The following is a 10,969-nucleotide window of genomic DNA, read 5'->3' as shown; positions in this document are numbered from 1 at the left end:
TGCTGTGCCTTTGAACAGCAGGGCCTGCTTGGCGCAGGACGAGTCAGGGAAAGGGGTGGATGGGGCTCCCAGGTACACACAGAGAGCACAGTCTGAAGGATGCAGATCAGTGCTCCACCAGGTGAGCTCCTCCCGTTGGGGTGGGGCGGGCGGAGGCACAGGCACTGCGTGGTGCTGGAGAATGCAGAGGTGTGCCTGGCTGCACTCACATGGGCACGTTGCTGCATGTCCGCAGCGTGCGGCACCGTAGGGAGAGCCACAGGGGCCTTCTGAGCTCTCCTGGTGCTCAAGTGGGTGCTTTGAGAATGTTTAGCTACAAAGCTCTGGCTGTGAACGATAAGCAGGATGAAGACAGGGTGCTCCGCTCAGGTTCCAGTCAATGCAGCTGCCTTCAGTAGCAGAAATGCGCTGAAATGCTGAAGCTTGAAAGGGAGAGCCTTCACCTGCTGTGTGTGCTTGGTGTAAACAGGTGTCGGGATCTCTGAGAGCTGCCAGCAGCTGCTCCATTGATGCATTTTGTACTAAATACACCTCTCCTTTCCCTGCAAGAGGAAAGGCAAGCCCTGGTTGGGAGGGGCCCCACGGGGCTGGGGGAGATCTGGGGACTGCAGCCCCCCAGGGCTGTTCCTGCTGCCCCGCAGCCCCCTGGAGGGAGCCGTGCTGCAGAGTGGGGACGGAGCCCAAAGCCTGCAGGAACTGCTGATAGAGGCTGAAAGCAAAAGGGGATGAAATCTTAATTGGATCTCCACCGCCCTGCAGAGAAACGCGTTTGGATTAAAACGAAACGGAGCTTTGTACTCTCGGGGTTTCAGAGCCGGAACGGAAGAGGAATAATTCACAATTCCTATTTGTGAGAGAGGAGAGCTTTTCCTGTGAACTTGTCCTTGTGAATTGCATCTTGTCAGAAATGGTGGGAGCTGCAGGACGGCACACTGGGACAGCGCTGACCGCAGGGCACAGCCCCAAAGCACGGCAGTCCCCGTTCAGCCCCGCGGCCCCGCTCGCTCCGTTCCTCGTTCTGCGCTCCTGTTCCCACCCGCCGGAGCTCTGCAGAACTTGCCACACATCTCGGTATTTTCTCTTTGTGAACTTCTATCAATATTTAACGCAGCAGTGTCAGTTTTGCTGTAAGATGAGAGGAGCTACGAGAAGCCTGAATTATACATGGTGTGACGGGGAGGTTGGGGAGCTTTCCGTGAGCCGAGCGGCCATGGAGGAGCCCCAGCAGAACACCGGGCAGCGGCCCCGCAAAGTGCGGTTCCGAATCTCGTCGGCGTGCAGCGGCCGCGTGCTGAAGCAGGTCTACGAGGACGGGCAGGCGTTGGAGCCGCCGGCCGTGGAGCAATCGCGGCGGCTGCGGCACAGCTTTGAGCCCGGGGCGCTGCCCGACGGCCCCGCGCCGGGGCTGCCGCAGGGCAGAGGCTGCGGGGAGGATGGGAGCGGCCCCGGCTGCCCCCCCGCCGGCAGCGGGCTCTGCGGGGTGAGTGGTGCCGGCCTCGGCCCTGGGACGTGCGGGGCGGGTGGAGATGTGGGCCCGGGAACCGCAGGCGGGGGCTTCATTCGGGTGCAGCCAGCTCTGTTAGCGGTGTTTCAAATGTGCGCCTGTACAGCCTTGTCCCATCAGCACGGCAGCGTCTGCTCTGTGCTTCATCCTCGGTCCTCACCGCATTGATTTGCATCTGTCTGTTTTGTAGAGTGAGATGAAACATTTCCATGTATCCCAGTATCTGTACAGAATAACCCCGACGCATCCAAACGTAAGGTGGATATTATCTCAATTAGTTACATTTCAAGCATTAGAGCTGCATGACTTGTGCTGGCAGAAGGGCTGTGCCCGTGACATTGTGTCTCGGAGCAAGCCCCCTGCTAATTATTGGTGCTAAATCAAGCCTCAGGTTTGCCTGTAGGAGCCCTGACTTGCTGATACTTGGACTGTACCAAGCTAATACCCTGGGCATCTGGTTTAACCGAAAATATCAAACCACTGTGAATCTCTTCTGCCCCAGACAGAGCACTGATGTGATCCTATCTATGCCGTTAATTGGTTCTGCATTCCTGAGTAATGCTCATCTCCATTTCCAGTCTACCTAACCTTAGGTACTTGCAGTAACCACGCTGTGCAGCGCCGGTCCTGCTCTGTGTCAGTGTGCACTCAGTGCATGGAGGCACCACAGCTGTGCAGATATGGGCACTCCACGCCTGATGCTGTGGGCAGGGTGGGTGCTCACAGCCCCTGTGCTTCTGTTCTGAGGCAGTGATGCCCAGCTGCCAGCACAGCCATCAGGAGCTGCGAGGCTGGCATGGCCTTTTGTTAGGAGAGCGTCTCCTCTTGACGTGGATACTTACGGTGAAATATGAAGAGTATGTAAAGCAATAGGTTGTGGTAACTGCCATGTGATACCTGGAAAGGGTGAGGGAAAGAATGATCAGGAAAGCAAAATGATGCTTTCAAATGTCCGTGATCAGAACAAGGCTGGTTTTAAAACCATTAGAAAAGAATACAAATGCAAGTGTCCCCACAGATGGCTATTTAGGCTGGCTGTTAGGAACACAGTTTAGCATTAGGTAACGAGATTGTTTTACCCCACCTGACACTTGGTCAGCATTAGCAAATTACAAAGAAAAGTTTTCATTTGGGTCTGGAAACCCCACCAAATGCTGCCTAACAGATAACCATCATCCAAAATGCTACTTCCAGGCCAAGCTCTGGACATCCCCTCCAAACTGCTCAGCCTTCAAAGAGACGTGGCTTTGTCCCCAGTGCAGAGGCTTCTTGGCATATGCCAGCTCTGCTGCTCTGAGCATTGTGCATTTTTCATTTCTTCTGGGTTGAAATGAGAATTTCCATCCCAGGAAGCTTTCCCCACCCGAAACGTGTTTGCAGAGCATACTATATGGGTGGGGAAACTGATAAGATCCTCTCACAGGCTTCCCCAGTTATCGACTTTGGTCAGATCATCATCTACACCAACAACCTGAAAATCATCCGTGCACCAATGAACCAGAGAGAGCTTATGAGAAGGATCGTCCAGACAGAGGGGGTGAGCGACTGGGCCTTTGTGTACAGGGAAAGGAGAGAAAGAATTGGTGCTGGACATAAAAAGGATGTGGAAAAGAAGGCTGTCTGCAAGCAGTATGTGCAGGTAAGAGAAAACTGGAAGTATTTTTGTTTTCTGGTTCTGGTCAAACCATTCAGTGTTCCTGTCCAAGCCCCATCTATGTCAGTATCTGTCACTTCAGCTAAGTTGTGACTGGGCAGCACAGCCAGCAACCTGAGCATCGTTGTTCTGCTTCCAGTGCCCTTGTGCCTCCTGCTTGGTTTTCCTTTGGGGATCGCTGACATTCAGCGGTGCGGTGGAGCTCCATCCTCCATCACTGAGAGCAGACTGAGTTTCTGCAGCCTGACGAGGCCAAACACAGCTGCTGTGTGGCTGAGACTTCCCCAGGCTAAAATGTTAATATCAGCTGAAACGAGATTGTGCCTTCCACTTATTTTCTCATGGGTTAGACTTTGTTGGTCAGAACCCCAATTAATCTGACCACAATTTGATCCCACAAAACAAATGCTGTCATGCAGGGTAAATACAAAGCACTGCAGCTTTGCCAGCCCCAAACCACCCTGCTGTGTCCAGTGCAGAGTGCCTGGGATGCTCTGCTTGGAGCCTCGCTCAGGGCTCGCTCTCAGGAGGACCCCGCAGAAGCCAAAAGCAGCCCAGACATTTACTGACTTTCATGTCTGATACTGAGTAACAGCATTTTTCACGATGTTTCTGTTGCAGGAAAGAGGTGCTGAGCGCACTTGCTCCCAGTGCAAAGGATCAGGCTGTGCTCCTTGCTCGCTGTGCCATGGCAGCAAGTTTTCAATGCTGGCAAACAGATTCAAGGAGTCCTACAGGGCTCTGCGCTGCCCAGCCTGCAACGAGAGCGGCGTGCAGCCCTGCCAGGTCTGCGCTGCGTGATGGAGCTGCGCTGCACCCGGGTCTGCTGGGAGCTTTGCATTATTTCACTTCAAGCAGCTCTGCTCTAATGGGAACTTTTTAAAGGTGGAGAAGTACCTTACGTGAGTTCGCCGTAAGTACGAACACAGCACCTCTGCTCCATGCCGTTCCTCTTGTCTGTTGCACACATTTGCTCAATCAGAGCCCTGTCCTGCAAACGCACTGCGTGCAGCCCTGTGGGGTGAACGCAGCCACGTGATGTGATCTGCACGTGGGGGCTGAGACCCTGCAGGACTGCAGCCGGCACCGGGAGCTCACGTGGGCAGTGCCTGCAGCACTGCTATGGCAGCAGAAGGCAGCAGCAGTGGGCACAGCTGGGGGTGGGTCTGCGCGACAGCAGCACAGAGCGGTGCCTCCTCTGGGCTTTAATTTGCTGAACGCGTTAACATCACGCCATCGTTTGTAATTACCTCTGAACTCGTGGTGTCACGAGCTTTTCCTGAAGATTTTGCTGATTCTTACATCTGTTTTAATGGACACAACGATTCTTTTGGGGTTTGGCTTATGGGGGGAAACTGAAAACTTTTCCCAAATCAGGAGCCATAGAAATGTACAGTAATTTATCATTACAACTAGAAACGAATAAGCTTTTAGCCTGCTTAGGAGGAAGTGCTGAACTGAAATTCCCCTCTCCACTGCTCAGCACTTTTCTGGATCGGGCTGGCAGCGAGCAGGACTCCAGTTGCCCAATGTTAATCCCATGATGTAATCTGCAGAAGGTAAACTCTAATTAGTTAAGGTGGAGCAGAGATGCTGAGTTCTTTGCAGGCTGCCCCTGGTGGTGCAGAACGCACGGGATTCGGGAGGTGGAAGCAAATGGGGGAAACGTGTTGTGCGTTTTTTTTCTCCCCGAAGCCCTAAATCATTGCGCTGCATATTCATGAGCAATGCTAAGGCTGCATTAACTTGCACCTTACCGGTGAGACTGATGAGCTCAGCGCTGCCCACCTGCGCCGTGCTGAGGCTGCAGGCCCGGCTCACTGCCAGCTTTCTGTTTGCTGATGGCTGCGAGGTTTCTCCAAACTGCTTCAACGGTTGGAAGCCCTCACAGCCCTCGGACTTCCACTGCTGGACCGCTGGATTTTCTTAGCGGGGACTAATGATTTAATTTTCAAACAAAGCGCACAAAAACGCAGCTGATACTCGTTCCGCTCCATTTATCGCTTTGGGATCTGCGGTGTGAATACCGCAGCCCTTCGGCTGTTGGTGAGGGCAGAGGAATCCTCGCGGCTCCGAGAGCGACCGGAGCGCTCAGCCCCGCAGCGGCCGTTTGATCCCTGCGGGCCGGCATCAAAGCTCTGCGGTGAGAACAAAGCAGCGGGCGGAGCCGCTGCCTGATCCTTCAACGTTGACGGCAGAGCTGATGCAAGCGCTCGTCGCTGGGGTCACTGCTGCCTGCAGTGACTGCGCTGCTCTCGGCAGCCGTGCGGCCGGGCTGTGGGTGGCGGATAAAGGCGGTGATGTGGGGCTGCTGGTCGGACGCGGAGCCGAGCTCCTCACTAAGGGTCCCTGCAGCGCCGTTATGGCCCCTAACGGGAACCGGGATGTCCTCTGTGTGAAACCCTACCTGGGCAAAATCCGAATTTCCTCATGGGCTGAAATGCCAGAACTTTGGTACACGTGCTTAGCCTAGAATCTTTTATTGATCGTCTGTTTCTCTTAATCGTTTACAGCTGCTCTTTTATTTCCCTAGAACAGGGCCGTGGCAAAGATACATTTAAGGTTTTCTTTCTCTCTCTTTCTTTCTGTCTGTCTTTCCAAAAAAAGCAAACCCTATTGCCTTTGTCCTGCTGTAGGAATCCTGGGCCGTGTCTCCCCGCTCGGGCATCGCACCCGCTGACAGCCCGGCTTACACTGCCACGCTATGGCTGCCTGTGGATGTGCTCTGAAACAGACCTGCAAACCTTTGAGCAAACTTGGGAGGGACGGCAGGGGCTGCCCTTTGCTGGTTCTCCTGGCAGCTGGAGGTCGGGGAGAAGCAGGGCTGCTTTATTTCACTGTGGAACACATGAGCCGGCATAGGAATGCAAATAGAAATCGTATTCAGTGTTAAATAAGAAGGGCAGTTGGAGGTGAGTAGTGAGGCTAATTATGACAGCCAGAGGCGCAGAGCAGAAAGGTTAAAATAATCCACATTTCCATGTGCCAGCAAAGTGCATCACTTGCTTTTAACCAGAAACTCTGTATGACTGAAGGGAGGATTGCCACAGTTGCTCACAAACGCCACAGTTAAAGCTGATTCCAGCGCTCCTGCTTTTGTTCTTCCTGCCGGGTTCTGTAGGTGGAAGCACGGGGTGCTGCAGGGAGGCACAGCTGTTCTCAGAGCCCGAAGTCAGACAGGCGGTTCGTGGGGCTGCGTCCATCCCTTCCTGCCCACACGCACCCCTCGCACTGCCTGCACCGCAGCATTTGTGCCTCTGCTGCTGGAACATTGTTTTCAATTCCCATTTATTCCCAACTACCACCTCTGCAACACAATCATAACATGAAGGAACCTGGAGAGGTTTTGCAGTGTCACCACTTCATTTCCTTGGAGTTGAAAAAGAAAGAACTGGGATATTTATGCATTTAAACGTTATTATATTTTGCAAGTCTTTGAAGCTGTCAGTTTGATTTATGTGGGCTCCATTTGATTTTGCTGTAAAACCAGCCCTTCTCTGCTTCGAAATATTTCATTTTTATACAAATCATTACGTGTAACCTGCAGTGATTTCTTTCTGCTGCTGAACACAGCGCTGCTGTTAAAGGCCTGCTATTTCCCCCAAGTAACTTCTAAGAAACATCACTGCGGATGAAAACTGCTGCTTCTGATAAGTGATGGCACACATTCCCAATAGGAGAGGCATGAGGGGTCTTAATTCCCTGGATTCAGCATAATGAGTAATGGAATCAATTCTGTTTGTTGTTTCTTGTGGAAAGCAATCAATACATTTGCAGGAAGAGCGAATGAGAACAGAAATTACTGATTTTAATTGTCTGTTTTTGCTAGTGGAGGATGGGATGCTCCAGCTCCGGTGAGCGGTGGGATGCAGCAGAACGTGGCTGTGCTCGGGCACTGCTGGGCGGGGGCTGCGGGGCGGTCCGGGTGCGGGACTCTGTCCTGACGGCCACTTCTGGTGCTGGGGCACGGGGGAGGTGTGTGAGCCTGGAGCTGTGGCACTTGGGGACATGGTTAGTGTGTGTGTGCTTGGGGTGGGTTGGGGTCGTGCTTGGTGATCCGAGGGGCCTTTTCTTGCCTTAGTGGTTCTGCAATTCTGTGAGGCGCTCTGCATCCGTGCAGTGGGCTCAAAAAACACTCCTGACCGCCAGCTGCGGTAAAAAAAAGTCATTTCGGTGGTACCGATGGCTTAAAGACAGTCGCTCTGCGGTTCAATGCTGAGGATTTGTTTGGGGACCTCTCGCAGTGATGGAGTCAGATGTAAGCGGGCCGATCTGGAGCCCTCCGTGGAGCTGCTCAGGAGCAGATGGCCCGGGCAGCCCTCTGCGGGGAGCCGAGCCGAGCCGAACCGAACCGAGCCGAACCGAGCCGAGCCGACCGAGCCCCGCAGCTCCGGCATCCCGGGGGGGAACGAACCTCGGCGGGACTCAGGCGGCGCTGCCCGGCCGGGGCCGCCAGGGGGCGTCGTTCATCTGCAGCCGCCGCCATCACCGCGCCCGAGCCGGGGGGAGCGGAGCCGAACGGAACGGAACGGAACGGAACGCAGCGGCCCAGTGCTGCAGGCAGTGCCGGGGGAGCGCGGATGGCTGCGAGCCCACGTTAAGCACGGCAGGAGCTGCTCGCCTCTGTGCGAGCCCGAGCTCTGTCACACGACGCGAGGAGCCGGGAGAGGAGCAGCAGTCCGGTGTGACAGCGATGGCACCACGTCGGCGCCGTGCCGTACCGTGCTGTGCTGTGCTCCCTGCGGGGTTCTGGCGCTGCCGGGAGCTCCCAGCCGTTACTCTGCTTGCAGACTCGTAATATCATTTATTTTTCTGTGCTGTGCGGGAAATTGAGTCTATTTCTGTTTAAATACTTGGGTAATAGAGCCTGCTATTTAGCGGAAGATTTATGTCGATGGCTCTTTGTTTCACGCGATTGGGCATCGCGGTGTGTACGTCGTGCTGCTAATGAAGCTGTGCGGCTGCTGCCATTTCAGAGCAGCACGATGAGGAGAAGCCTCCAGCCTGCGAGCAACGGGACGGGAGAACCTTGTGCTGTTAAAGCCGACCTGTGGTCTGCAGCAATAGAAGGCAGGAGAGCCGGGCACGGAGCAGCCTGTGCTGGAGCTGAACTTCAGAGCAGAATCCAAAGTTTTGCTGTGTTGGAATTTTGTGCTCCCGTAAATGAACTTCATCACTGCATTACCCAGATTGATTTGGTTTTAAATGCAACTTCTCTTTTTCTAAAGCTTCATATGATTTAACATTGGTCATTATTTGGTGCTCAGTACTTCTTCAGTCTGGCATTTTTATTGTCATAGGCATTACAGTAACTTTTAAGAATTGAGTTCAATACATTCTTGTATGCTTTAAATTTCATGTTTCGTTATTGATGAGTGTTGATTGCCTTCTACAGGAGGAGCAAGGTCCTTGCAGCCCTATCCCCTCAGCACCAGAGCTATTCCCTGTTCCTGCGTGACAAACTGTGATATTTCTCTCCTGGTATGGCAGTCCCACGGATAAGCATCTGCATGGGAACTGCTGAGTCCTGGCCTGAACCACTGATTGAGCACCTGGGAAAGGACCCGGTCAGCCCTGGGGGCACAGGTGAAGGCAGTTTACCTGTGTGATAGGAAGGGGTGGAGCCTGGCTGCACCTCTCTTAGACCTCATTTAAGGGCTGACTGCCACTGGGAAGGATCTCTGGTTGGAGATCCCTCTTTGGTGGAGCTTTCCTCTGTGAGCCTGGAATCTTCTGATGTGGGTAAGCAATCTTCTTCCCTTCCCCTGTAGTGCCTTCTTAGCATGGTGAAATCGTTATGCTTCTGGTGAAGCACCGTTCGCCATCGTATTGGTCTGTCCAATTGCTACAGCATCTTATGGCTGCAGAAACAGTGAAGTGTTGCTGTTTCCCAGACACATTGATGGGAAATAAACCTGCTGGGGTTGGAGGTGGTCACAGATAAGGCCCAGTGATACTGTGCATTGTGTTCCAGTTGCTGAGTTTGCAAGAAATATTTGCCATTCGGCATGTAAAGTAGCATGCCTCTGTAGGGTATGTGGTAAGCAGTTATGGCACTGTGTGGAAATCAAATATCATATGACTATCCCTGAAAACAATTCTATTCTTTCAAATACTGGGCCAGTGATGAGATTCTTACTTGCAGTGAAACAAGAACTTGCCTCCCTTTAGTCCCAAGTGCTTGTGGGTGCTCCTTATCATACATCTGGGGATGTCTTCTGTCTTCCAGCTTAGCAGGGCCATTCGTTCCAGGGCTGTGCTCTTGGTGAGCAAGTCAGTGAGAGTGCTCTGAGATTACAGAGAGCTGAGCATCAGTGCTGCTGGCAGCTCTACTGAAGGCAGCAAAGCACTCATCCCGGAGAACGCTTTTCTGTTCTCTGCTCCACAAAGATGCTTCGTATTACTCATGTGGTGTATTTGAGTTCTGAAAGCTGAGCTCCATAAGGTTTTCATCTCTCAGACCCAGCCGAGTGCCGCTCGAGAACACGCTTTTATCCCTGACAAGTCCTTAACCCGGGCTGCCTGCCAGCTGGCCTCGTGTTCTGCACTGTCCTGAGGTTTCTGTTCTTCATCTGGGTCATTAAATATTAAAAGACAAAGTGGTTCTAAAAGCTGGCCACTTTTTGGAGGTACGAAATAACTGTAATTTGTTTCCTAATAGATAGCTTTGTTCTTGTCGTCGGTCCAATTCAACGCAGAAATAAACGCGTAATAAATGGGACAGGACAGCACTGTAAATCTAATCACAGTGTGTTTGCCCAGGGAATGGGCTGGAGAACAGAATGGGGCTGTGGGCAGCAATGAGAGAAAGCTTCAGTGAGTGCTGCTGCCCTGCCTGCCCACCGCCCCCGAGCAGCAGAGGACAAGGTTACATTCAAAACAATAAAAATCTGTTTGCCAGCATTCCTGCTTGCACATCTGCTGTGCTTGTGAGGTTTCCCGATGTCTCCGTTCTTATTAAAAAATGGTAATATCTGCTTCTTTAACACTTCTAATGTACTTTCATCATCAGATTTGTCCACGGGGATTATTTGCCGGAGGGGAATTGTGACATGCAGGACTGTAATTCCTGAAATCCTGAGAAAGATGATCATTTAGAGAAGTTTAGGTAAGTCATAAAGCTTAATACCCGATTGTGGTTTATCTCATTTTGTGAAATTTTACATCTCTTACAAAAAGCCGCTCTGTAGTGGAGCTCAGAGAGAATTAAAATAATTCTTATTGGGCCTTTAGCATGCTGCAAGTTGTGTGGCATCCTGAGTCCCTGCACAGGAGGTGAGATGAACCCTTACAGGCTGTAGGAAATGTAAGAACCCAGGGCGCACAGTCCCTTGGTGTTCCTGCAGAGCAAGAGCCTGGCCAGCATTCGCTCTGGGTAGGGGATGTTTCCTCCATCAGCATCGGGTGCTGGTGCAGAGTTGTGCCCCACTCCTCCAGCAGCCCACAGCTGCTTCTGGCTGCCCTGGCCTGGGGAAGGTGCTGTCCTTGAGGTTTGCCATGCTGCTTCTCCCAGCCCGTGCAGCTGAGTGGGGATTTGAGGTGCGCTGATTGGAAACAGGTTGCCTTCAAAGGCATGGATGCCCGTGGTGATGTTCATGCCTGAATAGAGGCAGGAATTATGCAAAAGGCATAGTATCGACATACTTGTGCTGGAGAGAAATAAGAGAACTCGCCGTGAGGAGCCTCGAGTGATCTGATTAGTGGGGAAACTGTTCACTGTGCCCCTGAAGTGAGAACAGCGCTATGAAAGAGACGAGAACCCGAGTACAGAGGGACGCCTCCTGTGCACAGAGCTGTTTGGTTTCTGTCCC

The 10,969-nt window shown here is 52.7% G+C and overlaps 1 protein-coding gene across 1 annotated transcript; it reads left to right on the top strand.

Moving 5' to 3' along the window:
* The first annotated feature begins 210 nt into the window (after window positions 1–210).
* Window positions 211–10,333, top strand: GRXCR2 (glutaredoxin and cysteine rich domain containing 2). The gene is made up of 3 exons (XM_085236829.1): window positions 211–1,480; window positions 2,928–3,143; window positions 3,780–10,333. The coding sequence occupies exons 1-3, from the start codon at window positions 908–910 to the stop codon at window positions 3,957–3,959; spliced, it is 969 nt and encodes a 322-aa protein (XP_085092955.1). The 5' UTR covers window positions 211–907; the 3' UTR covers window positions 3,960–10,333.
* Window positions 10,334–10,969: the final 636 nt, after the last annotated feature.

Source organism: Meleagris gallopavo, chromosome 15 (assembly GCF_905368555.1).
Source record: "Meleagris gallopavo chromosome 15, MGAL_WU_HG_1.1, whole genome shotgun sequence".
In the NCBI taxonomy this organism is placed as follows: Eukaryota; Metazoa; Chordata; class Aves; order Galliformes; family Phasianidae; genus Meleagris; species Meleagris gallopavo.
The sequence above is the reverse complement of the archived record's forward strand: the minus strand, read 5'-3'. Positions and strand labels throughout refer to the sequence as shown.

Excerpts from the sequence above, each read along its gene's own strand:
- GRXCR2 (XM_085236829.1), top strand. The coding sequence starts at position 908 with ATGGTGGGAGCTGCAGGACGGCACACTGGGACAGCGCTGACCGCAGGG. Across the intron at positions 1,481-2,927 it reads CCGGCAGCGGGCTCTGCGGG|GCTTCCCCAGTTATCGACTT; the intron begins GTGAGTGGTGCC and ends ATCCTCTCACAG. Across the intron at positions 3,144-3,779 it reads TCTGCAAGCAGTATGTGCAG|GAAAGAGGTGCTGAGCGCAC; the intron begins GTAAGAGAAAAC and ends TTTCTGTTGCAG.